This window comes from Rhinolophus ferrumequinum, chromosome 8 (assembly GCF_004115265.2).
Source record: "Rhinolophus ferrumequinum isolate MPI-CBG mRhiFer1 chromosome 8, mRhiFer1_v1.p, whole genome shotgun sequence".
NCBI classification, from domain to species: domain Eukaryota; kingdom Metazoa; phylum Chordata; class Mammalia; order Chiroptera; family Rhinolophidae; genus Rhinolophus; species Rhinolophus ferrumequinum.
Genome location: NC_046291.1, coordinates 57,238,976 through 57,266,868, shown reverse-complemented (window position 1 = coordinate 57,266,868; position 27,893 = coordinate 57,238,976). Strand labels below are relative to the sequence as shown.

Genomic DNA, 27,893 nt, shown 5'->3' with positions numbered 1-27,893 from the left:
AAATAGAAGTTATTTGTGTATCAAAGAGGTAAAGGATGAATGTGTCAATGACTGAGGTCAATGACAGAATAAGTCCATTTCATGCTAGGTACAGAAACAGTGAATGGTGATTCAAGGAACCATTTCAATGGTTACTAATTAACAGAGAAGTGATTCTGTATAAAGCCAAGTATAAGGCAGTGCTTTAGTTTCTTTAGTAGCAGAATTTATTTAATGGCTGTGTGCAGGATCCTTCAGATATATTTTTAGAATTGTTTAATATTTTAAGGAATTCCTGGAAATTTTCTTTTCTCAATTTTATGGAGGAGGTGATGTGCTTTGATATTTACAAGTGTAGTTATTCGTTAAGATTAGGATAAGTGGCCAAGGAAGTATCATCATGTGTCTACTATAATATTTAAAGAAATCATACTTGCCAGATTTTTTAAATCCCTACTTAATTGAATGAGCATTCAAAGTAACTCTGAAACATCCAGAAGAGTAATAAGAATTTCCAACAAGAAGGTGGGAAGAACGTGCAAAGGGGTAATAGTACAGACACCTCTGAAAGAGATGCAAGAGGGTTTTGACCAGTGTAGGTTTGTTTGCTTGCTTAGACTCCTGGTTGCACAATTGAAATTATAACCTTGGTGAAAAGAAATAGATTTTTGCCCTGAGAACTCTGTAGAACCACAAGAGAAGAACTTAAATAGTTTCTCTTTTTTTTTTAAAGCAGAGTTTCAGCACCCAAAATAGAGCAACATTTTTATAAAGATATTTGAACAATCTGGACTGTTTTTATTCACTGCTTTGTTGTGATGCAACTGCAGCTAAACTTAGCATCATATGAAGATGTTTACAGGGCTGCTATCTTTTACATATTTATAAATTGTGAACTATTTGTCTTTTGTGTAAATAAGTCTTGGAGACCCAGGAGCGAAAACATGACTATTTAGATAAAATAAACGTAAGTAATTGTACTAAGAGGTCATTTGGGATAAGACAGCAGCTGCTTGGGTTTCATTTCTGTGTCCAGGCATTACCCAGTATTACTTTCTATCACTATGAGCATCTGATCCTAAAACCTGAACAGCATTCCCCAATCTTCAGTCCAAATGACACAACTCAGTAGCAGTTAATTCCTACCAATTTGTTGTTATCCAATCAGGTGTGTTAAATCTGTGTGCTTTGTGGTGTGATGCGGTATGATCTATCAGTGAAACAAGCTTTTCAATTGCAATAGGAAAAAAAAAAACTTACGATGCATTAATCAACTTTTTCATATGGAAGAGAAAGCAATATGAAGAGAGAAAGCCCTCGGGAAATAACTGAAATACCTGGACACTCTCAACTATGTCTGCACTGCTTAAATAAACTCTAGTTTCCATCCATTTGGGTTCATAAAGTGGTAACAATAAATCAAAATTAGAAAAAAGAAATATGTTATAAACTTTCTTCTTAATAACTAAATAATGGATATATGTCATTACTTTGTTATTATTCCAAACAGTAAACAAATTTCAGAGAAAAGAGTGTTCACTTACAACTTGAAGCAAAGAGAGATACCCAAATCCTACATTATCAAAGTTTACTTTCACATTTTTCCATCGGGCAGTTTCATTCCTTTCTATTAGATTTAGGCAATCAGTATGATTATTCACTTCGCTGATTTCAAATATATCACCAGTTGTGGTGTTAATACAGTGGTAGAATTTGCCAGCAAACAAATTTACGCCCATGATGCTGAAAATTAGCCAGAATATAAGACAAACCAGAAGCACATTCATGATGGATGGAATTGCTCCTAAAAGGGCATTCACAACCACCTAATACACAAATGGAAAAAAAGAAAAGTCAGAATTCTTGTTGGTTAAATAATATAAGACATTCCCCTAGTAATCTTTAGTCTGTCTAATTTCTTTACTATCAAGATTTGTATACTAGGATATTTTAAAGCAAATTAAAAAATCTTAAAATTTATTCTTTCTTAAGCAGTACATTTAGGGAAACAAATATAGACAATATGACAAAGAAACCAAAAAAAAAAAAAGTTTAAAAATAGAGAGAGGTAAGTACTCCAAAGTTAAGGAAAAGGAAAATCAGAGAAATTTGCTGCCAGAGAAAGTCGGAATATATGTTGTTTATCAAAAAAAAAAAGAGAAGTAGGAAATTTTATAACAGACTAACTCAATTAAAAAAAGGCAATCTGTTAATGAACAAAACTAAAATATTTGTATGAATTGATTTGACCAATATATTTTAATAAATTAAAAACTAAGATATATAAATATAAAAATATTGTTAAATACCTAATATAATTTTGTCCTTAATTATTCATGCATTACTATGACTAATAATTTTTGCATAAGAAGCAAGACAATTTAGCATTATGTATTTCATTAAATCATCACATCGTTTATTTCAAGCTCCAGTCATGTCAGTTGTTTCATTTACTGAGTTTAATTCAATAAACTTATTTTAAATGAAACATAATAGAAATCAGTTTCTTCGGAAAGTAAGGAAAGGAGGGATGCCATACATAGTTCCCAAATCTGATGTGATTACACCAAGGTCTGTGCTAAATAATTACCCGCTCTTTTTCCATTGAAGTATGTTTCCCACCCCCATCTTTATTTCTGGATCATAAATTAAAAGTCTGAGTTTTCATATTTGGCAACATATTTGTAGGGATGGCTGTCCTTATTTCCTCCTCCACAGTTCCCATTGGAGCTGCACATGAATATCTAAGATGGAAGATAAGACAGGTCCTAAAATGCTCATAAGTGGCATATGACGCCTCATACTTGATGTTAACATGTAGCTATGTACCTCTTGTCATTCTGATTCAAAGGAGACATTAGGCATCAAAATATCTTTCATCTGCCATTTGATGGCAGTGTATTTTTAGAACAAAATGTTTTGATTGCCTGTCTGAAAAAAACAAATACATGAGTGAATTCCATATGCTTCCAAAGACTACTTAACATCTGTAAAGAACTGTGGGCCTTCTGGGGTTACAAAACAGTGTGATAAGTGGGCCAATGGAAATGATAAAACCACTAATGACAAGGTGGGGAAATGAGCATGAAAAAATTAAGCTGGTTGAGTTATCCAGGCAGAGTCAGATGATGTGGTCTAGGCAGCCTATGAAGCTGACACATGACACCTTCCCTTACCCTACTTGGTTGTCTATATTATACAATTGATTGAAGAAATATTTATTTTATACTTCATTTTTAAATGTGTGGATACCCTTAAGATCTCTCTTGGATTCGAAATTTGAAAGCTGAAATCAAGTTATTATTTATTTCCCTCATTTTCTGAATATCTTACCTACCATCCAAATAAAAAAGGTATTTCTGTTGTGTGTATATAGACTATATGTCAAAATGCATATTTTTACCGACACCCAATTTGGAGCTTGACCAGGACACTGGTTACCTATATCTATTTCTTGAATTTCTTTTCACATGGATCTGTAGGTCTCACACTTTTTTCTTCAAAACCTTTGTCTCCTCTGTTACTTCTTTTCCATTTTCACCTTTGCCATCCTTGTTCTGGCCTCCGTTAGTTCATACTTGCACTATCCTTAGAGCCGTCTTTCTCCTTACTTTGATCCATACAAGATGAATTAATCTTCCCCAAGTCTCACTTTAAAATTACTTACTGGCCACCAATCATTATCAAATATTTTCCTTAGCTTGATATTCAATCAATCCACAATCAACATTTCTAGTTTTAACTTCCTTAGCCACCTACCTTTCATGCCAACCCAACTAATATAATTACCATGTGTTAATATAATTACCCTAGAATTGACAAGCCATTTCCTTTGTAATTCCTGTCCAATATTTCCCTATGTTCTTTGTTCTCACAAGCTTCAAGCAGCACTTTTTTTCATGGAGTCTAACTTCACACCCTCCTGAGGCCTCTAAAATAAAGATGAATGTTTCCTCTTTCGAATTCAAGAATCAGAATTCCAGTGCTGGTCAGAACTGTAGAGATAATTTAGTATTGTGTTCTCATTTGGCAAATAAGAAGAATGAGGCTGAGACAGGTTAAGTTCAGAAAGTAGACTAGAAGTAGCATCTAGTACTCTTTCCACTCAACTTCACTAATTCTCCTTAGAGTTGTTCACACTTATCTGGTTCTCGTATTACTCTGTATTTAGAGTCAATTGAATTCCTATAATCCTCAAAGATGACAGGTTTTTTTAAAATTTAAATTTAAGATGCAAAAGTATATTCATGAATTCTCCATGGCTTTGAGTGCTATGAATATAGGAATACAACAGAATACTTTGAGTAGAGGAGTACAAAAATGGTCCATTGAATGAATGAATGAAGTAAAGATTAGCTTAGCATTTATTGATTGAAGCATAATTTTAAAATGTCGTTTCTAGGTATGGAATGATAATAAAGAGCTGGACAAAACCAAAAATTTGGGGTTAGTTAATACATCTGAGAGGTTTCCTTTGAAAAAGGGGATTTGTTAGGCATTAAAATTAACCATATAGAATTCATTATGCAACTGCTCTGCAGCAGTGCCTTTCGAAATATGAAAAGGTTATTTTTATGAAGATAAAAGAACTATATTTTGGAAAACATTCCGCATAGTATTAGGGAATTAACTACACAAAGGTCCATTCACATTTAAAATTTTATTAAATTAGGCAATGAAGGAAAAGGGAAAGGACTATCTTTTCCCAAGAGCCTCCAGCTATTCCTTGGTTCAGCACAGAGGGAAGTGTATTAACTCTTATCAGCCTCCAGGGAACTGCAGTAATTGGTTCCCACAAGGCAGACTGGACTGACTAAATTGGAAAGAAAAGATTGAGGTCTCAGGATGCATAAAAGGAGATGTCTAAGAAAGGAGCTATCTTAATGAATAAATATTAGAGGTTGCTTCTTCTCACAAACGTTTTATAAACTATCATCAAATAGAATTTCTCTGTTCTAACACAGCTCACTCTTATAGAAACTCTTTCTGTTTCTGGTTCATTATCTGTATTTTTGATTAAATCAATACAAAATGAGGCATCAACAATTAAATATGCAAATTAATGTGACGAATTTTGATATGTGCAGAAATGTCCTATTGTCCAATCGAATTGTCTTTGAAATTCAGTCAGTACTACTCATGGATTCTAATGTTTCTTGAATCAAAATATAGAAAAACTATCTGAATAACCATCAAAAGTTGGCAGTATAAATCACATTATTAAGTATGGAGAAGAGTAACAGAATCTTTTTAAAATCTAATGACTACATTTATGTTGTGGGGTTTAATTAAGGTAATAATTTTTGAAAGATATGATACACCAATTATCCAAATAAAGATTCCAGCTTTTTTATTTTTCAAAAATAGAAATTCTCCTTCTTGAACATTATTCCCAAACTTCAAGAAAAAATTAAAATATAGATTTATTTTTATTTATGTTTCCACTGTGATTGATATCTTCTACGATCCTAAGAAGTTAGTTGGGGGTGACTTATTCTAAGAAGTGGGTTTATGTATTAAATTCTGTCTTAATACACATGATAGGCTGTTTTTGTTTTATTTCTGTGTGGGTGTTCTAGTCTGCATAATTCAAATAAGTCATTTTATATTAACTTTTTCCCATTTAAACATAAATCACACATGTTCACTCAACTTGTTCTTAATATATTTTTGCCGTGTTACATTTTGATAATAACTCCTATAAACTTACACTTAATAAAAAATGAAAATGGTCGCACAGTCAATACCAGTCTTATGAAACCAGAAGTATCGCACCCTAGCATCTGCTCACATAAGTCAACAAGGCAAAGAATCAACTGCTGGCATCTCATTGGCAGTTTTTAGGACCCAGACCAATGTAGAAAATGACCAGGGTTTTATGCTTCAAACAGCATTATCAACTTGACAAGTGAAAATTGTCACCCAATCATTCTAAAGCAAGGTTCCTGCACCATCACCAATCAGTCAATCTCCCGGTCAATAGATAAATCAATATACACATCACTAAATCATATTCAGTGAAACTTAATAGACATCAACAGTTGGGGTTCAAATCCACAAGAGTAAATTCACAAAGGTTTTTTTTTTTCCCCCTCTCAAATGAAAATTCAAGACAGTTGAAAATAGGGGATTAGAATGTAAATACTGTATTTTCCTTACTGTGGTGCAATGGTACCCTTCCCAACCCCTCCCTCATCCCACTACACAAAGTCACAGTGAAAGGATGAAAGGTAGCAAAAGGGGTAATACAGTACCCATAATAAAGGGCTGAGGGGAGGAACCAGCGCCCCACCTCATCCAAGTTGGAGCAAGATTATCCTATATAAAATAGAAATATATAATTTGTTATTAGTTAGAAATCTGATACGACAGAACATTTGGTGTTACTTTTTGTATATGATGCTCTCTGTCTGTTTCCCTATCAATCAAGACTTGAGTTCTTTTGAAAAAGAAGGTCTTTATAATTCCCTAGATTAGGAAACTAAAAATACAAATTTAAGTACAAATTTTCTTTTACTCTAGAATGTCACGACATCAATTCACTCAGTTCAGTTTTACAAGTGGAAAAAGTTGGACTGGAAATTTGAAATACAATAAATGTTTAAAAGCTCTCAGCCAGAATGTGCATAAAACATGCAAAACATAAAGTGTAACGTGATGATAATGTGTTTATGACTTTCTAACTTCCTATCAAGCACTGTACAGCATGCTTTATTAGGTAATGTTGCATAAAAGCACATGCTTTGAAAACATGACAAAACAACAGAAATAAAATGAATGCCTGATTTATGCTTTTACACAGCTATTGAGATTTTATGCTGCTAAGGAAAAGAATAAAATGAGAGTTTCTGAATATATTCCAATCTCACTTTCCAATTATAATCATCATTATATCCTCACCATCATCCATGATTATATTTTTCACAAAGTCAAAAAATACAGACACTAGAAACAAAAAAATAGAATCAATAATCAGGTTATTTTGTCTCTACAATGCCAAATACACATTGAAATGATCAGCTCTTTTGGGGTTGTGTAACTGCTATCATTATGAGGCAAGAAACCATATTCATAAATCTGTTAATTTAAATGATTAGTTGATTGCCTCTCAGCATTTATAAGAAGTTTATGTCCTTAAAGCTGCAAGTTTCAAAAATTTAAGTCTTCTTATAATATAAAAGCATTATATACTTTTATATTACTTATGAAAGATCAATACTTACAGATAAAGTTATTTCTGTAAAAATCAGAAGGGCGAACACAGGGCTAATATTGTTATGAAAATAAAGTGTTAAATACAGGAGTACCTGGCCATTTTATTCATGGTCAATTTTGAAATCTTTACAACAACTTCAAATGCTTAGCATTGTTCCAATTTTAAGAGACTTTAAAAATGTATTACAGTAGTCTTATCTGCCAGAGCTACATTCCAAGACCCCAGTGGATGCCTGCAACTGTGGATAGCACCTAAGCCTATATATACTATGCTTTTTCCTGTACATACATACCTATGATAAAGTTTAATTTATAAATTAGGCACAGTGAGAGATTAGCAACGATAACTAATAATAAAATAGAACAATTATAAAAAAATACTGTAATAAAAGTTATGTAAATGTGGTCTTTCTCTGTCTCCCAAAAATATCTTATTATACTGTTCTCATCTTTTCACTTAAAGGAAGCACTTTACGGCTTCTCTTTGGCATATCCAAATTGCCAGCATCACTACTCTTGTGCTTCGGGGCCATAATTAAACAAAATAAGCGTTACTTGAACAAAAGCACTATGATACTACGACAGTCAATCTAGTAACCAAAATGGCTACTAAGAGACTATCTGTCTATTCAGTGATTCGAGTCCTGGGGGCCACAGAGCAGGATGGTGTGAGATTTTATCACCCTACTCACAAAGGCATGCAATTTAAACTTATGAATTGTTTATTTCTGGAATTTTTCATCTAATATTTTCGGACCATGGTTGACTGTGGGTAACTGAAACTATTTAAAGTGAAACCTTGGATAAGGGGGGATTACTATACTTTGATTCAGCTGACATGTTTTCAAGTAGAATGTATAAAAATAATATTTTTCCCCAGAACTGAACTGGCCAGTCTGAAACAATAGAAAGTGACCTTTTAATTGGAAAATAAACTTAATTTTCACATATCTTGGAGAGAATTTCCTTTAATATTTTAGTAAAAATATATGAATCTCTGTGAGAAATAAGGCCATATTATATTGTGTTAAATTGTTTCTAATGATAAAAAAGGTTTTTTTTTATATATGTTAGGGACAATGAAGACAAGTCTTATGTTCTTAAAAAGTGACATTTATAATGAATTTTATTTCATTCATTTAAATCATTTATAATGAATTTTATTTCTATTGACAACTTAGAAAATGCAAATGGAAGCCTATAATACAGGTTAGTTTCTATAAACATAACTTAACTTTAGGCAGCAAAAGAGCAATGTTTTTTTCTATTGGAATCATATTTAATTCAGCATCTTTGTTTTGGTAAAAAAAAAGTTTGATTTTGTTAAAAAAACAACTACTTTTTCATGTTATAGATCTTGTATACTAATGTTTCATGCTTTTAAAAAAGGCATGGAAAATAACAAGTCAATAATGGCAAAATTTCTAATCTGGGAATGGTTTACTATTTTCTTAGAAGAAGTAATATGAAATTCTGTGTGATCCTAATAAATGAGATTTAAGTTATAGTTAATTTATGAATCATCTATGGTAATGAGTCAAAATTATATTTTGTGTTCATTATATTATAAATGTTTTACTTCATTGGCAGGAAAAATTGTATATATGTATATAAAATCTTTAAGTTACTATTACTATTTATGCAATTTAAGATTAATGAAGTTACAAATGCAGGCTATCTTAAACATAACTTTTAAAAAATTTAAAATTCAGTCAATATTTAATATTTACTCTTGAATATATTAAAATAATGCAAATTTTGGCATTATACAGACAAAATTCTGACAGCTTTTTATTTTTTTCTTTATGCTTATCCTTACACACATGTATGATTCATATTATTTTCAACAAAACTCATTAAGTACCGTTTAGATCTTCACAAATGAGAAGCATGTGATATCAAATTCACTTTAGTTGATTATTATAGCATTACATATAGCACTTGAATAGTGCATTTGTTTTTTTGTATATAGGTTTGTAAAGAAACTCCCAAGATGGATTAGGAAATAAAATTTTTTAACAAGCACAGCAGATAAATGATAATTTATCATTTCAAGAGAGGCCTAAATTCTCTTGCGTATCACCTAGAATTACATATGCAACAGGTAAAAAGATAAAGTAGCAGTTTTGCAAGGATTTGCCATTCCTTTGCATGCATGGGTTTTCCTTTTTAAAATTTAATTTAATTTAATGTTGGCTATATGCAATACTGAAGGTTCTTTCAGTTTCCTTACCCGCATCCCTTCAAATCGTGATAAAGCTCTTAGAGGTCTCAGAGCTCTTAGTGTCCTGAGAGATTTAATGGCACCAAGTTCAGAGTAACCCAAAGCATTTGCTGTTAAACTGACCAATGAAACCTGTGCAAGAAATAAATAAATAAATTGTTGTCATTTGATTTGCAGTTACTATATAATACAACATGTATGATTTTTGCTTATAATTATTCAGAAGATGAATGGTTGCATATTTGCAGTAAATATTCAAAAATTTTCAGGAAATATTTTCAGTTTGTTGCAAAGAAAGTAGCTGTCAAGATGTTAAAAGCTAGTTGAATAAAAAAACCCTCCAATGTCATGTAACTTATTAATTGCTCAATTAATTTATTAGTAAAGCAGTTAGTTAGAAAAACTAAATAAAAATTAATTTTAAAAAGAAAGAAATCCAGGTGTAAGAAAATGTCATGGGTTATCCATCCTTTATTTTACTAAGTTGCTGCTGAATTCAGGGCTTTGCCTATGGCTAAGTAAAATATAAAAACAGCTATTGTATCAGAAAAAGCAAGCAATCTCTACTCTGCATTAGTGTATTCAATTAATTATAATTGATACTCTCAGAAATTAATGTGCTAAGTCACATTAATCTTGCAATTGATTTTTGGAAGGGGATTCTTTGTCTTGTAATACCTGTATTTTCACTTATCTAAAGGTTATTCCTATGTAAATAAATATAACTTAAGAGGTATTCCATCATGCAACTTCCTCAATTTTTTTCTGTACTTTATAGCTTTCTATAATGTATAGCTTCTGACATGGTACCTGGCTCAAAATGGCCAATCAATAAATATTTACCAAATAAATAAATCGATGAATTTACTTGGTTTGCAATGAAATATGCAACGACTGAGAAATAAAAAATGTTAAGTACCTAATTCTCTAAAAATAATTCACCAAAACTCCACATCCAAACAGAGTTACAATTTATTTCATTTGGAAGTGGCTAGCATTGGACAGTTTCAAATACATTGGAAACTCCTGCAAAATTTTCTATTTTTAAGTGTTTTAATTTGCCTTATATTTAATATGCTTTTAACATTACTTTAGATTTACTATAATTCACTTTGTTTCTTTTTAGTGATTCACTGATCCTTATGAAATAATTAAAATAGAATACTGAAAAATAAAAGTATTCTTATTTCAAAACAACAAAATGCCCTATAGCATTATTTACCTATAATATTTCAGAAATGATTATTAAAAACCAACTTGTAATAATAAAGGAAATATTCGTTTTTTAAAGTTCTGATATGTAATAAGCATAATAGAGAAAAGCAAAGCTCAGGAAGTTTCAAAAGAGTTATACTACATTTAGATTTAAAATCTAGTGTGAAAAAGTATGAGGAGTAGAAATATAACTTGAAATACGTGTGAAACCTCAATATTAACACTTTATCTCTTTATGATGCGATAGAGCAATTCTTTTGAGGTTTCTCCCAATTCACTTGTTCACAGTAACATTATTAAGATTTTCAAATAGTTCTGGCTTTGCCTTTGTTCAGCATTAAGAAGACACAAAATACGCATGACTCTTAGCTCTAGAAATATTTTCCGTGAGAAACCTGCATAGACCTGTTAGATTATTATCTTTTGGAGATAATGCGGTTGGTTGCTATGAAGTTTGTGATGTTTTGGACACTCATTTCTAGAGCCGAAATTATGCCAAATTGATAACATGAAATATGATGTTTAACTTTAACAAATCATGAAGGCAGCCACTTCTTTCAGGGCAAATGAAGTATTAATCATTAGGTATACAAATTCTGTGAAGGGCTATTTGGTACATTACGGCCTTGCCACAAATCTAGTCTACATTCTAGGGAAACCTGTCACTGCATGAAGTAGTTTTCCCTACACTCTGTACACCTTACTTCCAATAATGAAGTTATAGTATATATTACATACTCTTTAATGCTATCTTTTAAAAACTTTGAGATCAAAGAGAATTTAAAAAATTGATAGGAGCTCCCGCCATCATCACTGTTTATTATGTGCCTTTAATACTGTACTCGTATGTGATAGCAAAATTTACAGTCAGGAGCCAAGTAACTTACTGGCACACAACCAATCAGTGGTGGGGCTATATTCAAACTCAAGTCTGTCTGATTCACAATATAAGGAATTTAAGCAACATACCTTATTTGAACACTTTCCCTACAAACTGCTATTTCTTTCCAGCTTTTTATACGAGGTAATCACCATAAATCCCATGCCATCAAGGCTAAATCAGTACTAAATTAGCTTATTCCCCACATAAACAACACTACATTCAGTGAATTTATTTAGTGTCAGTTAAGTAGCATACACTGTCAATACAATGTAGTGTTCACAGACTCACTATTTTAGAATTAGTACATAGATAAGACAAACTACCTTGAATGGAAGACAAAGATATTGAGGATACCTACATCAACAATTAAGAAGTCCAGCCAGCACCAGGCATTGGTAAAATATGTTTGGTAGCCATATGCCACCCATTTCAGAAGCATTTCCAAAATGAAAATGTAAGTGAAAACCTTGTCAGCATATTCCAACATTGTCTTAATTGTCTTTCGCTGATCAATGTATACATCTTCAAATGCCTATAAAGAAAGGATATACAGTTTAACTTTCTAAAACTATTATACTCTATAAGCTATTTTTTCTATTCACATTTTTTCCTCAATGTGTGTGTGTGTGTGTGTGTGTGTGTGTGTGTGTGTGTTTGTGTTTGTGTGTGTGTATACATTCAATTGAAATGGGAGGGCAGAGAAACAGCAACTATTGCTGTTTTTTTCCCTCTCAGAGATCTTTTAATGAATCAAGGGAAAAGTTATACTCTCCATTGATATTATAGCTGGAAGAAAATGTAAAAGTATCATTCTAATGAATTATTTTGACTTATTAGAAAATATTTCTTGATGTCATATCCTGATGGTGCTACACCAACTTAAAGTGATTTATTCCTTTTCTTTTTTTGCTTCCCCTTGTTGGATTTTTTTTTTGGCCATAAAAAGGAGATTGAAAAAATAAAAAGTGAAGCTTAAATTATAATTTTTTCATAAAAGTAGAAACTGTAATTGATCATCACATTATCCAATTTTACTGCATAGTTAGGTTCATTTGTCCCCTTTTCTCCCTTCACTTTGTTGATAGTTTATATGTTTCAGAAGATAGATTGCATGACAATAATGGTAAGATAAAATTATTTCTTGTTTAGAAAACAATATGTATTCTTCTAACATGAAACTCTCTTGATATTTTACATCTATGTCTCCATATTCGGTACGATGGTGAAAGACTATTTCTTGTCTAAAGTAGCATGTAGAGAAAATTTATTTCATCAGAGAAATATTCAGGAAAATATAGCCTATATTAGAATTATAAACTTAAGTTAATGAAACTTTGTGTTTCAATCAAGCAAGATATCTATTCTATCGATCAATTGATCTATCTGTCTATCATCTATCTTATGGCTTAAGTATTCCATTTGTATCAGTATTTTTCTAAAATGCTATCCATATGTCATACTTTATATTTTTGAATTTTTTTTATATGAATGTAAATTGATTCTGATGTAAAGAACACCTTCATATAAAGAAAAACCAATCCTTAGATGAATCACTTAGGCACACTGCCCAATATTTACTGCTATCAATATTTATTGTTTGCTGAGTAGCATAAGAATAGTGACAGAATTCAAAAAGGACAGAGAAGTGATCCTTAAGAAGTTACTGATTTTTTCTGAGGAACCTCCACATTGCCTTCCACAGTGGCTGCGTCAACAGTGCAGCCATCAACGGTGCATTCTCCACAGCCTCTCCAATACTTGTTATTATTTGTCTTGTTGATGATAGCCATTCTAACTGGTGTGAGGTGCTATCTCACTGTGGTTTTTATTTGCATTTCTCTGATGATTAGTGATGTTGAGCATTTTTACATATGTCTATTGGCCATTTGTATGTCCTCTTTGGAGAAATGTCTATTCAGTTCCTTGGCCCATTTATTAATTGGATTGTTTGTTGTTTTTTTGTTGTTGTTGAGTTGCATGAGTTCCTTATATATTTTGGATATTAGCCCCTTATTGGAGATGTTGTTTGCAAAAATCTTCTCCCATTGGGTTGGTTGCCTCTTTATGACCCAGCAATCCCTCTCATAGGTATCTACCCCAAAAATCTGAAAACATTTATCCATAAAGATATATGTGCCTGATGTTCATTGCATGCAGCTTTATTTATGGTGGCTAAGACATGGAAAAAACCAAAGTGTCCTTTGATAGATGATTAGATAAAGAAGATGTGGTATATATACACAATGGAATATTATTTTGCCATAAGAAAAGATGAAATAGTGCCATTTGCGACAATATGTATGGATCTCGAGATTATTATGCTAAGTGAAATAAGTCAGACAGAAAAAGTTGAGAACCATATAATTTCACTGATATGTGGTATATAAAACTGAAAGCAACAAAGGAACGAGACAAACAAATGAAGAAACAAAAAATCATAGACACAGATAATAGTTTAGTGGTTAGCAGAGGGTAAGGGGTGAGAGGGCGGGCCAATGAGGGTAAAGGGGATCAAATATATGGTGATGGAAAGGAACTGACTCTGGGTGGTGAACACACAATGTGACATATAGATGATGTATTACAGAATTGTACACCTGAAACCTATGTAAATTTACTAACAATTGTTACCCCAATAAACTCTAATAATAAAAAAATTAAAAAAAGAAGTTATTGACTGTTCATAAAGAGATAATAATAATGCCATTCAGAAATAAAATTCATCAGAAGTTATATATTTCCAATCATAGCACTTTCCATTAACTACACTGTAGTTGCCATGCTTGCTTTCTTGCTAAAATATAAGTATTAATAATTGAATATTCATGTTCTTTGGTTATAATGAATGAACCGGAGGGACAAACTCTCTGGATTACTTAATAATAAGCAAAATTTTATAAATAGCTTATTAGAAATGTATATCTATCTATCTATATATAGTAAAAGTAAATGCAGAAATGCATAGTTAAATATAAAGTATACAGTCTGAAAGATATGAAGTTGGGGTAATTAAAAATACACTGGAGCTGGGTAGAAGGGTGAGTTAGTGGGTAGATGGGTGGGTGGGTGGATAGATATAGAGATGTATGTGTGTTTAAGGAAGAAGTCATAGGTAGAGATAACAGTTTGGGATTTATCAAACAGTTGATGGCTGATGCTGTGGAAATGGAAATGGACGTACAATGAGGGCTCAGGGGGAAAAATACATAGGGGACTAAAACAATTCCACAGAAAGGGTTCATAAGTCATCGATATTAGACGATTCTAAAACAGTATTGTACAACTTTTGCTTAACATTCACTCACCAGAGCACCACTACTGAGGAGAATCATAAAAACAATGAAGGTCTCAAACCAGTTATGTTCAACTATTCGGAAACATGTTCTTCTCAGGTTCCACCATTGTTTTCCTCTCCCTTCTTCCACACTGACTTGACAACATTTGAATCTTTGTACACAGCCTGAAAGTATAATGTTCAAATAGGAGTAAATGAAATAACTTCTGCTGCTTCAGTAACAACTTTTGACATGTCCTTGATTTGTTTTTCTCATCACTATTGCCATCACTGTCTTGCTAGGATAACTTTCTAAGGCTGGAGTAGTAACAGCACATTCATTATCTGTGAGAAGTTGTGAAAATTATTCAGGCTCTTTAAATGATTCCCTGGCTAATAGCACCTGCTTTTTCTGACTCAACTGTTATTGTCAAAGAAAGAACTTTGAAAAGTATAAATAAATGTAAAGTAGCTTTGCCTTGTACTCTATCATCCCATGCTCTCTGATGAAACCACTTTAGAAAAGGATTTCAAATGGAAATTAATAATAAACAGAAAACTTCCCTTTTAAAGAGGATGTAGAGTAATACTATACGTCTCTCCCAACAATGCTGGATTTGTTACTGTTTAAGTTTTCTTGTGGTGCTCACAGAAGAGCTTATAAAATCTTCAACATTCATTTAGTCCATAAAATGTGATTTGCACGGCCCTGCTTTGATTTGTCATTGCTTTCCTTACACTGCTTTTACTCATTGTAACATAAGAATTAAATCAATAGGTATATGTGAGTACCTTTGTAAGCACCATGGAATATACACATAAAAAAATGGTACAAAATATGGACCTTGCCCCCATGAACACCACATTCTGGTTTTCAAGAATAGATATGAACATAGGAACCATCACTAAAGAACTAAAAAGGCAGGTATGCTAGAAGAAAAAAAAGGGAGAAAGGAAAGGGAAGGAAAGGAGAAAGGGAGGGAGAAGAAGAGGAAGAAAAGACTGTAAAGATACATAAAACAGTTCAAAAGAGAAAGAGAAGACCTTTCTCAAGAGAATATATGCGTATGATTAATTATCAGGAGAATTAAATGGATATATTTATTATAGCTGTTAAGAATAAGAAGCTCTTTTCCACTGTGGTCAGATGAAGGTAAATTGAGAAGGAAGGACTTTGAGTGATGTGTATAATTTATATAGGAAATAGATCACCAAATAGAGAGTATACAAGTATACTCATCTCTTCAAGCCTCATATTCCCAAGTAAATTAGATCATGGGAAATACTAATCATGGGGAAAACAAGGCTTCTGGATCTATTGTCCATACTGTACCAGGCTCAACTAGATACTGTTCAGGTATTAGCTATTGGGTAGTACTTATGTCCTGATTCATCCAACAAGCATTGGAAAATGATGATTTCATTAAAAAAATACAATTCAGCATTTGGAACTCATTTAATTTTAATAGTCAGAAAGTTATTTTAAAGGCAAATTCTGTGTATAAGAATTTTGACTAGTGTTTTAATTCCAACTTGTGAAATCACCATTTTATTTTTAAAATGATAAATTAGTCACTAGTTCTGATTATATTAAGATATTTTTCTCCATGTCTATGATCCCTTACACATAATAGGCAGAGATAACCAAAACATAATAGATTTTAAATATATCAGCATATTAGAGGTAATACTTGAATTAGATCTACTACAAAGTTCTAGTCTAGTATGAGTGGTGCATTTTGGATGATCAATAGCTAAAAAAACCTGCACTCTACAAATGGAAGGTTAACGTGATGGTCATTTTCTTTACCTTCAGTGAAACAGGCTTCAGGTTCAAGGGTTTCCTCAGGTTCCAGTACAGGCTGTTCTTCAGCAGGCGCACCAATGTCTACAGTGCTGCCTTCTGATGAGCTAGTGCTTTCGTTAAGTTTCTGTGCATGAGATGGACATAAAAAGTAAATCACTTCCATTTTGGTAACTAATAAATAGCACAGCAAGAAAAGATTAATATTCTGAACTGATTTTGAACTTCTTGGAATGAAGAGATTTTAGAGCAAAAGAGGGATTGAATAAGAAGAGGAAATAAAGAAATTGTCCATGTTAAATCCTTTACCGTAATTCACAATGTAAGTATGAAATCAGATTTTTATGTTATGAGGTTACACGTGGCCATCAGAAACACGCAGTAAGCAAATCACTGTCACATGAATTAGAGAAGCCTCAATATTTGTTTAGGAGAAAAATCTCTAAATTTTCAAGTGGTTAGAATATTTTCTATTATTTTACTATTAATTTCTAGTTTAACTGCATTGTGATAACCCTATATGCTGTCTTCTATTTTGAATTAATTGAGATAAAAACCCTATACAGTGGCTGCTGTTCTGAATTTATTGAGGTTTTCTTTGAGATTCAGTATATTGTTAATTTATATAAATATACCAAGGCCACTTGAAAATAAGAATTTTCTGTAAATATAATTTTTGAGATAATATACATTCACAGCATATTTACATTTATTATTTATGTTATTCAAATCACCATGTTCTTATTTAATGTTTCTTTGTTTTATCACAGGCTAAAAGACTGTTATTTAAACCCTCACAACCAGTATATTTTTACCAATATATTCTTATATATCTCATTGTTGAAATCAAAGATGATATGGTTCTGAGATTTTTATTTGATTGGAATAATAACACTGTTACTCAAAAAGGGAAGGGGAAGATTTTTAGATGTGTGGAAAGAGTCCATTTCTACATTAGTACATGAGATACAAATTCAGATAAAATATTAAAGAAATTGGACAGATAAGAGCAAAACTTAAATATTCTTAAACAAGTATTTTATTGATTTTGAAACCAATAAGGTCAATTAATTGTTCCTTTTTTCTTCTTAAATTAAAATTTAATTTTGAAATTGACCGTTCACATAATAAAACAACTGGTTCTTGAGATTAATAAACTTTTTAAAAAATCCATTTTAATGTTTACTAAACCATTAATCAACCTTTATTAACTTCCAAAATGAGCTTGTTCATTTGAAAATATGTATATTTTCACACATGATTCTCAATAGCTAAATTCTACCTTGATTTGTATTGTCTATATATTTTGGCAGGTTGACTTAATAAGTGAGACAGAGAATGCAGGGACCTCATCATACTTGAAGTATCCACTTTGCCTTGTACACCAGGACATTTAATAACCACTCAAATAACTATGACCTTAATGGCAAGAACATTTTTCCTTCTCAGTGTCTTTATGCAGCATTTCTTCTTTTTAAAAATGTTCTCTAATGAAGCAAATGATTTTCACCTTGAGCGTGAAGTAAAGCAAATAAAATACTTAACAATATTTTTTTAAGAATAAATGATTAAATGTTTTTGTTTTTTTTTGTACTCTGATTTGATCTTAGGGCGTTCATGCTTTTATTTTAGAATTGGTTTGTTATAGGGAGATTATGTACAGGGTTTAATAGTTCAATTTATAAGACTTGATAAAAATATATTAAAAATAAATCTGGAATATATTAAAAATAAATCTGGGTCAAAAGAGTACAGAATAGTTATGGGTATATACATGTACACATATATGTTTTTTTATTTTGAAAAAAAGCTTATTTTTTAAAGCTAGGCATGCATTATTTTAAAGGTGAACATTTTACTACTGTTATATATGTATTTAAGATATCTGTATCTTAAACCATACATAAATGAGATGCTCTACAACCTCAAAAATATTAATATTTCATTGTGTATAGTGTGCATTAGTAAATATTTCTAATGTACACTAAGCATATTAAAAATTAAAATGACCTCTATTAAAGACTCAACAAAGCACCAATATAAAATCAAAGGAAAAGACAACTGTACTGACATTTAACACTTTCACAGAGCAGTTAGAAAAGTCAAATATTAACTTATTAATTCCCATATCATCCCTAAAATCCAGATGATTTCTTTATCAATTTGAATGTTGGAAGGATAATCTTCAGTGGGTTCCTCATATTTACTAAATATTAAATTGTAAGAAACATAACATCTCATCACATATTGGACCGACAGAAAAATTACTGTAATGCAAATAAATTACACACAAAACAATCTGCAAAATTATAATTCCCAAGGTAGAACCAAAATTGTAAACCAAATGAATAGTTTTCATTGTTAAATTCATTTTGCTGAATTGAGCATAGAGTCTCTAGTGTTCTTTTGACATTAATTTTTAATGTTAAATAACTTATATTTAACAAATATTTAATAAGTGTCTACTGGCTAGGGGAACTGTATGATGAAAGGTTTAAGAGCTCTGTTTTGAGTCAGACAAGCTTGGGTTTGAATCACAATTACTGGTTTTATGGATTTTAGGCAATTATCCTGATTCCTTCAGCTTTAGTTTCTAATTTGTTAAATGGTCCTTATTTCACATAGTTATTATAATGATCAAACAAGATAACACATGGAAAATGCTTAACGTGTTCACTGGATAAATAGTAACAATTTTCATAACAATATTGTATAGTTTGTAATATGTATCATTACTAATATTTGGCCTTTTCAACTACCAAAAATATTAGTACGTACCCAACATCCAAATTAGGTCCTGAAAAATAAAATAGTTAATACAATAGAACTAGTACTTGAATTCATGGGTTTACAATCAGACGGAAGATACAGATAAGCAAGTAATTACCATACACTGTAATAGGGTTAGTTCAGGATATCTTGAGAGACCCATGTAACTCAGTCTAGGAAGGGCAGGTTAAAAGAAAGTGACATTTGGGACCAGAAGAATGAGTTGGGTGGGGGTGAGTCAGGTGAAAAGGGGGGCAAAAGAGTATTCCAGACAGAGAGAACAAGTAAAAAGAACAGTGCTTGATAAAGCATGGGGAATCTTAGGAAACAAAAGATGAGTGAACTTAAATGGGGAAGGTTGGGGAGTACTATTACATGAGGCTAGAAAGCATTTGACAAATCCAACACCCCTTCATAAGAACTCCCAGTAAACTAGAAATAGAGAGAAACTTCCTCATCTTGATAAAAAAAAAATCTACAAACAAACTACAACTAACATCATACTTAATAGTGAGAAGCTAAAAGCTTTCCCACTAAGATCAGGAAGAAGGAAAGTATGTTTCTCCGCACCACTCCTTTTCAACATCATACTGGAAGTCTTAGCTAATGCAATAAGACAGGAAAAGGAAATAAAAGGTTTTTGAGAAGGAAGAAATAAAACTGTCTTTGTTGGCAGATGACTAATTGTTTATGTTTCAAAAGAACTGACAATCCTCCTGGAACTAGTAAGTGATTGATTATAGCAAGGTTGCAGGACGCAAAGTTAATATACAAAATTCAATCATTTGTCTATATACAAACATTTAACAAGTGGAATTTGAAATTAAATAAACAATACCATGTACATTAGCACGCCCCAAAATAACATACTGTGATATAAATCTAATAGGTACAAGATCCATTTGAGGAAAACTACAAAACATTGATGAAAGAAATCAAAGAACTAAATACATGGAGAGAACTTCTACATTTATGGATAAAATATTGTCAAAATGTCAGTGGTTCCCAACTTGACCTATATTGATCTATAGATGAAAGCAGTTTCAATTAAAATCCCAGCAAGTCACTTTGTGGATATTGACAAGCTGATTCTAAAATTTATGAAGAGAGACAAAACACCCAGAATAGGCAACACAATGTTGAAGGAGAACAAAATTGGAGGGCTGACACTACCTGACTTCAAGACTTAATATCAAGACAGTAATCAAGACAGTATGATACTGGTGAAAGAACAGACAGATAGATCAATAGGACAGAACAGAGAGCCCAATAATAAACCTACATAAATATAGTCAACTGATCTTTGACAAAGGAGCAAAGGGTAATACAATGGAGCAAAGATAGTCTTTTCCAACAAGTGGTGCTGGAACAACTGAACATTAACACACACACACAAAAATAATAATAATAATAAAATAAAAATAAATCTAGATGCAGACTTTACACCCTCACAAGAGTTAGCTCAAAATGGGTCACAGATCTAATGTAAAATTGCAAAACTATAAAAGTCCTAGAAGATAACATAAGAGAAATGTAGATGATCTTGGGCAAGGCAATGACTTTAATTTAATTTAATTAACTAATTAATTTTTTTTTTTTTTTTTTTTAAGGAGGGTGCAGCTTACATTGGCCCATGTGAGGATCAAGCCAGCAACCTTGGTGTTATTAGTACCACGCTTTAACCAACTGAGCCAACCGGCCACCCCACACTTTTAAAGTACAATACCAAAATTGTGATCCATGAAAGAGAGAACTGATAAACTGAATGTCATTAAAATGAAAAATTTTGCTTTTGTGAAAGGCACTATCAGGAGAGTCAGAAGACAAACCACAGACTAGGAGAAAATATTTGCAAAAAACAAAGCTAATAAAAGACTGTTATCAAAATATACAATGAATTCTTAAAACTCAACAATAAGAAAACAAACAACATCATTAAAAATGGGTCGAAGACCTTGACATTTCATTAAAGAAGATATACAGCTGGCAAATAAGCATATAAAAAGATGCTCCACACCATATGCCATCAGGGAAATGCAAATTAAAACAGCAATGTGAAATGTGATACCACTATACATGTCCAAAATCTAGAATATTAACAACATAAGCTGGTAAGGATATGGAGCAACAGGAACTCTCATTCATTGCTGATGGGATACAAAGTGGTACAGCCACTTTGGAAGACAGTTTGGCAATTTCTTACAAAACTTTTATCAGCAATATGATACAGCTATTGCCCTCATTGGTATTTACCCAAATGAGTTGAAAACTATGTCTATACAGAAATTTGCATGTGGGTGTTTATAGCAACTTTATTCATAATTGCCAAAACTTGGAAGCAACCAAGATGTCGTTCAGTAGGTAAATGAATCAATAAACATTGGTATATCCAGACAATGGAATATTATTTAGCTCTAAAAAGAAATGGGCTATTACGACTTCTCCACAATAAATGGGAAATGAAGCTGCTTCGTTCTAGATTTCTTTTGGATTTTCTTTTATATCCATTAGAGTTTTAGCTTAATACTTGTATTTCTAAGTAAGTTGCTATGGACTGAATTATGTTCTCCAAAATTAATATGTTGAAGTCCTAATTCATAATGTGACTGTTTTGGAGATAGGGCCTGTGAGGTAGTGATAAAAATTAAATGAGATCATAAGGGTGGGGTCTTATTCTGACAGGGCTGGTGCTCTTATACGAAGAGGAAAAGACACTAGAGCTCTTTTTCCACATGCACACACCAAGAAAAGCCCATGTGAGCACAGAGTGAGCAGGCAGCATCTGCAACCCGAGTACAGCACTTTCACCAGACACGGGCCCTGTTAGCACCTAATCTTGGACTTTACAGTCTCCAGAAATGTGAGAAAATATATTTTGGTTGTTTAAGCCACCCAGTGTATGACATATTATATGGCAGCCTGAAACATTGATACAATTTTAGCCTAATATAATTTTAATTAGAGGCTACACATAGAATATTTCTTGTTGCGAAGTTCTGTTCCATGTAAGAGAGCCAATGTGATGTAATGAAATATACACAGAACTTGTAAACAAAGGCTGTAAGTTCAATTCCCAACTATATCCCTCATTAGTTTTATGACCTTAAGCTCCCTAAGCTAGTTTTCTTATCTGAAAAGTTAGAATAATAACACATGCCTTTCATTATGAGTATGAAATTAAATGATGTTCATTAATTTCTCAGATCATTCATTCGTTTATTCACCACCATCTAACAATTATCCAGTAATCAAGATGAGAAAACTCACACACATATTACATTATTCTTCAATTTATCCGTCATCTCCCTGGGATGAAATCTTTGCTTTCTCAGTAGCATAAAATTATATGATGGCAAAAATGTATTGATGGAAAATATATAATAATAAATACAGGCAATATAATACATGTATATACATATAAATTCGTACCTACCTACAACTACAAAATCTTACCTCTTTGCTTTCTTCCAGATCTGATTCACTACTGAACTCCTCCGTGTTTAAATTTTCAAAATCAGACTCTCCTACAGCAATTGGTACAGTCACAGTAAGACTGGGATTGTTTATGAATGACATGTAGTCACTTTCGTCAACAATGTATTTTTCAACACTGCTGCCAGTTCCTATTCCACTTGTGGTTCCATTTACATCTTTAATATAGTCGAGATCTTTCCCAATTTCTGTTGTATGATTGGACATACAACTGTCTTTCTTATTGTTTAGATCATCAAGGGGTTTAATTTCATCTAAAATCTTTTGTTTTCTTACGAAGGATTGTTGAATAAATTCATATATTTTTCTCTTCACATAAGCTATTCCCTTGTGCATCCTATCCACAGCAATTTGGAGATTGTTCATTTCGTTATCATCATCAGTGGCTGCAAGGTTGTCTGCACTGAATGAGCTTAGAAGCAAGGCCAGAAAGAGGTTCAGGACCTTCAAAATAATACAAACATGTTTATAATTTCACTCCAATATAAAGAAGAGCAGATTGAAATCAGTTATTCCTCTAAGTGTAGAAGAAACTATGAGTTCTAACAACTAGATGAGAAAGAAACACCAGAGCATAGTGATTAGAATTTGTGATCTGGCTCAATAGCTACTTCACTATAGATTCTTGGGCAAATATATGATTTCTGTTGGTCCCAAGTTCTTCCACTTATAAAATGAAGAATGTGAATGAGCTGACCTAAAGTTTAACTAAGTTAAAAATTGTGTGATTATAAGAAAACAGATTGATGTATGTGCTATACAAGAGTTACAAACTTAGAAATCATTAGTGTTTGTATTTATGAATTTAGATACATTCTATAGTTTATTTTTTGATAAACAGAGATACTGAATTGAATATTAATTGAAAAATGATCATTATGACCCAGAATGAGAATTAGGGGCTTAACATAGGCATTGAAATTTGTTTTCCAAACCTATCATATTTTTCATACCCCACTGTTGACTAATTAGAACTATTTATAAATAATCCCTAATATTTCCATAAGGCTGGCATATTAATGTATATATCTTTTGGAATATATTATCTATTTTTGTACTATAAGGAGTAATTCATTTTCCAAATTTAAGAGAGAAGAATCGACTAGTTACTCCAGTTGGGTAATCTCAGGCTTTATTACCCAACCCTTGCTTAACTGAGAGCCATTAGAGAGTTGGCTACTCCAGGCTGGCTAATGCATCAGTCATATTACATAGAGAGACTGAATGCCATTGCCACGAAGGGGTAAGGAAATGGTAAAATCACTATGAACACTTAAAGATGCCACTTTTTAGTCCTGTACTAGCAAGTAAGATTGGGCTTTCTCTCAATTGTTTTCAGACTTCTCCTTCATTTCTGAATGTTTCCAACATATCCTATTAGGCCTGTCTGCAATACGATATTCTATTGGCATTCAAATAAAATGTGATGAAATGATTGACGAAGTGGTGGTGAATATAAATGCTGTCGGGTCTCTGCTATATTGCTGTGTTGTCAAAATGAGACTATACGCATATGCAAGGTAAGAAACTTTTTAAATTATTAATTACAGTTTTTGTATTGGATACTATGGTCATCATTCTATCATGTTCATAATCTATTTCTGAAATACATATCTTAAATGGGTACACACCACCAGGTTCCCAATGACCATGACCATCATGAAGACAGTAAGGCACATGGCTTGACCGGCGACCTCCATGCAGTCCCACATGGTCTCGATCCACTCTCCACACAGCACGCGGAACACAATCAGGAAAGAGTGGAAGAAGTCATTCATGTGCCAGCGTGGGAGCTTACAGTCTTGGGCAATCTTGCAGACACAATCTTTGTAGCTCTTACCAAACAGCTGCATGCCGACCACGGCAAAAATGAAGACGATGATGGCCAACACCAAGGTGAGGTTACCCAGAGCCCCCACTGAATTGCCAATGATCTTTATCAGCATATTTAATGTTGGCCAAGATTTTGCCAACTTGAAAACTCGAAGCTAGAAAATAAAAAATTAATATTATTCTTGTGATCGTTAAAAGTATTACATATATTATTGTTTATCAAGAAATGATAATTAATATTGAAACTGTTACAACATCTGCCCTGCCCTTAAACCCCCTCAGGCTCATGGCTAATTTCGGACCCTCTAGCATGAAGCTGGTTCTTCCATGTACTAACCGTGTAGATCATTTTCCCTGGGAGTAAAATTTTAACGATAACTTGGGGTCCAACTGGACTTAATTTGTTTTGTGAAGGTTCCAAGACATCCATGTCTGACACTAATATTAACATCTGAATGGAAATGATCTCTGCTGACATTTATTTACCAATAGTATGCAAAGTAAATCTTATGTGAGCCCTGCTATAAGTGGAGAAAAGTGTCTATTATTCATGAATGCTCCTTTGGGGCATTGACATAGCTAGATGTGCCTGCGTTTAAAATTTTGGAATATTTCCCATAATTATAATTCTTTCCCTGATTTGCAAGAACATATATGGGAATCAATGGGCATGTTAAGTAATCCTAGAGATTTCTCTTCTCTGATTTTGGGAAGGAGCATATTTTCCAGATGTAGAATTAGGAAAAGTTTCTGGATGTACATCTAGTATCTGGTTGTCATTTACCACTACAAAGGGCTATTATATTTTCAAGTTACTACTAAAATGTGATACATTTTCATTAAAAATATTTTCATAGATCCAGAAATATTAACTATAGTCATCTCTAGAAACAATAGTCAGAATGGTAACTGAGAAATATATTAAGCTTTACATGACTATGCCTTTTGCAATAAAGGTTTTCGAAATAAGTGGGGATAACTTTACCCATTTATGAACAGTTTTTGGCAATGTGAATGTTGCACAAAAACTTAAAATGCTAATGGTTGTGTGGTCAAACCTACGACAGTGCTATGCAAAAACCCTGATTGTGGACATGTTGTTTTGCTGTTGTTTTGTGTTTTTACCAATCGAAATGAACGGAGAACTGATAATCCTTCCACATTGGAGAGGCCAAGTTCTACCAGGCTAAGCGTCACAATGAAACCATCAAAGATATTCCAGCCTTCTTGGAAATAATAGTAAGGATCCATGGCAATAACTTTCAGAAACATTTCAGCTGTAAAGATCCCAGTGAAAACCTAAGATCAAAACAAAATTACTCTAATTCCATCAGATAATGATAAAAGTAGAATGACACAGTATTTGCTCTTGGAATGAAATGTTTATCCTATTTTTCCCATAATGATTCTATTACTAGCTTACATTTGTACAGTAATGTATAGTTGATGAAAGGCTCTCAAAAAGATAATTTCATTTTATCCTCATAGGACTTTATCAAGTGGCTAATATAGGTACTATAATTATTAATTTACTGATGAGGAAAGAGGACTTCACATGGGTTCAATGACTTGCCTGATATCATACAAGTTGAACATGGCAGACTAGGATTTGAGTGCAAATCAATTTTAAATCAGTGTTCTTCCCATTATATAGAACTGCCTTTCCTCCAGACTTTATACAGCACAGGTACTGACAAGACTTTGCCCACGAACTGCTTTGTTTATCTATAAGCTTACTCCCATTTCTCTCAGATCAGATAGTTATTATACACGTGTATTATTATTATATGTGCATCACTATTATCAATTTGTTATGCACATGAAAAAATAAATTTACTTCCACAGTATAAATAAACACTAGAGCTGTAAAAATATAAGTACTATAATGCAGGATGTTTTATAAGTTTTGCTTTTTACCATCAAAAATCCTAAACCTCAAAACAAATACTACAGAAAATGCATGTATTACTTTAGAGACCTCTTTCTTTCAGCAAATAAAAGCTAATATTCCAAGTTGAGTTAACTGACACTTTAATAATTTATGTTTTTTAAGCAAAGAAGAGAAAGAAGTGGCAACCTTCACCAAAAATGGCCTTGCTAATCATATAATACAGAAAATGCACTGGAGATTTTCAATATTTTATAGTTTTGATGTAGAATAGTTGGACAAAACAATCCATGTCCTACCTAGATGTTGGAAGTGAAAAGCTGGAGACATTTTTGAGATGTTAAATTATTGCTTAAGTGATGATGACTAAGCAAAATAAAAAAGGTTTACAATTTTATTTTAACCTTCTACAAGTAGGGGAACTGTGATAATGCCATTTCAAAAAGTGTGTCCTTCAACTGGTTCTGCATATTGACAAAGTTATAAATATCAGTATTGACTATTGCTCTCTTTCTCAGTTTTTGCTTTTACATTAAGAGCTATTATTGTTGGCAAAAAGTATGATGTAGCCAGCTCAATATAATTTCCATCTTTTGGGAACCAGGAGGTAGGAAGTGTAGTAGAAAGACTCCTATAAGCTATTAAATGTAAATAGTTTCTCAAACAAAAATTTTGAAGACTGAACACATTTACCTTCCAATATGCTTACCAAGTTTCCTACTGTAAGAACATGATTGAACTGATCCGTCATTGGATAGTGTTCCATGGCCATGAAAAGAGTATTTAAGACAATACAGATGGTGATGGCCAGGTCAACAAATGGGTCCATAACAACAAGGTTGACAATATGTTTCACTTTTAACCAATATGGTGAACAGTCCCAGATTAAGAATATGTTGGCAAATTTATACCAACATGGTGGGCATTTCTGCCTGGATTCTTCAAGCTCTATATTAAAAAAATAAGAACCACCAAAAGATATATTTTATACACATATATACTTATTTATTTCAGATCCACTAGACTTCTTCTCAGTAATCAACACTTTCCATTTGCTACAAAGTCAACCTCTTTTGTATTTGAAAACAAACAAACTGTATTTACTTTTTAGACTGCCAAAGATATTTCTTCAGAAATACACATAAAACCGAGATAGCAAAGAATAGATTTTTTTCTTAAATGCATTGATAATATGGCTCAGCACTTGGCCTTAAGTGAATGATCTTTTAAATGAAGTCTCAGTAGAAACATCTGTTGGAGAAGTGCAGATACTGTGTGTAATTCTGTGTTTATGTCTGGCTAAGATATCATCCTCAG

General features: G+C 32.4%; 1 protein-coding gene across 4 annotated transcripts in view; it reads right to left on the bottom strand.

Annotated features, from left to right (window-relative positions):
• Positions 1-27,893, bottom strand: part of LOC117026204 (sodium channel protein type 1 subunit alpha) — a 131,796-nt gene that overhangs the window by 15,460 nt on the left and 88,443 nt on the right. For all 4 annotated transcript variants that reach the window (XM_033112799.1, XM_033112802.1, XM_033112800.1 and 1 more), the window contains 9 exons: positions 27,286-27,524; positions 25,814-25,987; positions 24,487-24,843; positions 22,817-23,299; positions 16,601-16,721; positions 14,822-14,976; positions 11,875-12,048; positions 9,428-9,550; positions 1,524-1,805 (listed from right to left, as the gene is read on the bottom strand). In XM_033112799.1, coding sequence (XP_032968690.1) covers positions 1,524-1,805; positions 9,428-9,550; positions 11,875-12,048; positions 14,822-14,976; positions 16,601-16,721; positions 22,817-23,299; positions 24,487-24,843; positions 25,814-25,987; positions 27,286-27,524 — 2,108 coding nt within the window. The remainder of the gene's footprint in view (positions 1-1,523; positions 1,806-9,427; positions 9,551-11,874; positions 12,049-14,821; positions 14,977-16,600; positions 16,722-22,816; positions 23,300-24,486; positions 24,844-25,813; positions 25,988-27,285; positions 27,525-27,893) is intronic.